This window comes from Ascaphus truei, unplaced genomic scaffold, assembly GCF_040206685.1.
Source record: "Ascaphus truei isolate aAscTru1 unplaced genomic scaffold, aAscTru1.hap1 HAP1_SCAFFOLD_980, whole genome shotgun sequence".
Classification (NCBI taxonomy): Eukaryota; Metazoa; Chordata; class Amphibia; order Anura; family Ascaphidae; genus Ascaphus; species Ascaphus truei.
In genome coordinates this window covers 117487-119982 of record NW_027457320.1, presented here as the reverse complement: position 1 = coordinate 119982, position 2496 = coordinate 117487, and the positions used below count along the sequence as shown (strand labels likewise).

At 42.6% G+C, this 2496-nt stretch overlaps 1 protein-coding gene across 1 annotated transcript; it reads left to right on the top strand.

Annotated features, from left to right (window-relative positions):
* Positions 1-608: 608 nt before the first annotated feature.
* On the top strand, positions 609-1004 carry LOC142486765 (histone H2A type 1-like). Its single transcript, XM_075585225.1, has one exon. The coding sequence runs from the start codon at positions 609-611 to the stop codon at positions 1002-1004; it is 396 nt and encodes a 131-aa protein (XP_075441340.1).
* Positions 1005-2496: the final 1492 nt, after the last annotated feature.

The window sequence follows — 2496 nt, the reverse complement described above, 5'->3', positions numbered from 1 at the left end:
AGCTCTGGGCTCAGTACTGCACCCAGAACTCAGCATACAGTGCAATAAAGCTATAAAGCAAAGCGATGGGCAATGACCCACGTGGCAGCGGCGGCTCTCCCCCACGTGGCAGCAGCGGCTCTCCAAACGGGCCAGTCAATACATCCCCGACTGAAACTCCGGAAAGTGGTGTCGGCGGCGGGCGCTGTGATTGGAAGTGACCCACTCGAGGAGTCATCAGCCTCTCCGGTCAGTTCAATGAATGAATGAATTCAATGAAAGGCTCCATCTACATCTACATCGTCTCCGGTAAGGATCTCAATTAATCAATAATCTCCAATGTCACCTAAACCCCCAGCAGCTCTATTTATAGGAGTCCTATGCAAACTAGCAGCCCCAGCATTCTGTTCTTCTATTGGCTGACTTTATCATGTGACCGTTTAAGACATCTTCAGTTTTCTTTCAAATTAGATGATTGGTGGTTACAGGATTATGGAACTGATTGGCTGTTTTCAAAACTGACCAATCACAGAGGAGTTTCGGCTGCTGTCTGAGTGTATAAATAAGGGCACAGGGGGCGGGGTTTGTCACTTCTCCTGTTACCCGAGCTGCTGTCTGAGTGATACACGATGTCTGGAAGAGGCAAACAAGGCGGGAAAACTCGCGCTAAGGCCAAGACGCGCTCATCTCGGGCTGGGCTGCAGTTCCCAGTCGGCCGTGTGCACAGGCTGCTTCGGAAGGGAAATTATGCTCAGCGTGTGGGGGCCGGAGCCCCGGTCTATTTGGCCGCAGTGCTGGAGTATCTGACCGCTGAGATCCTGGAGTTGGCCGGTAACGCCGCCCGGGACAATAAGAAGTCCCGCATCATCCCCCGGCACCTGCAGCTCGCTGTGCGGAACGACGAGGAGCTGAACAGGCTGCTCGGAGGGGTCACCATCGCTCAGGGGGGTGTCCTGCCCAACATCCAGGCCGTGCTACTGCCCAAGAAAACCGAGAGCCACAAACCGGCCAAGAGCAGCAAGTGAGCTTCACCCCCGAGACCAGGAGCAGAGATCCCCACATACCCAACACAAAGGCTCTTTTCAGAGCCACCCACAGCATCAAAAAAGCGTTATAGTATTTCACATTTCCTGCAGGACATGTTTTTATTATATTTCTATCTCCATTCTAAGTCACTTTAATTGTTTATGATAATAGTTCTCTACATTTGTAAAGTAATGTATAATTAAGTCCATGTATGTGAAGGTGTCAGTTCTGTCATTAGAAACAGTAATGCGTTTGATACGACACTGCAGAAAGCAAATCAATATTTAATACCATAAAGGCACCTACTGTATATATAACTTGGGGGTGAACTTTAATTACCGACATGATGATTTTAAGGAAAAAATCCCATAAAATTGATGAACTGATTAAAGTGCATTTAGTTTGCTGGAACCATAACTATAAAGCTAAACAAAAAAACTGTTTCTAGTTCATCGCTAAATAAATTAAAACAAAGTAGTGTAGCATGGCTAATACACTGTAAAGTAGTGTTTGTTTCTGTTTGTGATTATACAAAAGGCGCAACGTGTTGGTACAGTATTAGGAGTCTATTCTTGAAACAATTTACCACACGGTGGCGCTGTTGGGTTACAAATCGGTATCTTCATTACTTGGCTTGTAAAGGCTAAAACCTGTTTTTATATCGGACACAAATTCGCAAGCCATGAAGGTGTATTATACTGAAAATGTATATAATGTATCATTAAAGACAAGTGAGTAACATTGATGCAAGAACAATTAAAAAAAAAATATTCAACCAACGTTGTTTACAGATTGCCCTCGAACATGCAAAATCAAGTCATAATATAATTAATGTTGACATGTTAGAAAATAAAATAGCATAATGGTATAGAAAGATTCAATAACCAAAACGCAGAACACATAATTACAGCATCTGGTCTTCGAAATAAACAGCACAAGTTTTTTGGAGGTACAATTTATCAAATTAATTCCTTTATGAGCAAGAACGATAATCAGAATTTATTTTTGTACCACTAATATACTCTGTGCTTTAAACTAAAAATTACAGATCCTGTCCCTTGTCATTTTTTTTTTAAATCTGAGGAACAGCAATGTCATGTACGGTCCATCTGTGAGCATGTGGCCCATATACTCTCTGTCACGGACCGCACACAAGTGAGCATGTGATATGCAACCAGGGTTAATACACACGGCTACTCTAGCCAACTCACCTTTCTCCTGCACAAAGTACTTTCAATATGTTTATATTAACCCATTACTCAATTGCAATCCCATCTATGTGCGTACATCACTGGATAATTTAGGCAAAATATGTAATTATTTACCAGAGTCTCAGGTCCCTGTTCATTATAGAAAAAAAAATTGTGCACTTAACACACAATCAGTTGTAGCTAAATGTGGCAGCAATGAAAATACTCTCTACAAAGCGTGCACCAGTTTATTCTGAGCCCCAACACATTACGTATTAAATGTTTTAATACCCCCGTCCAT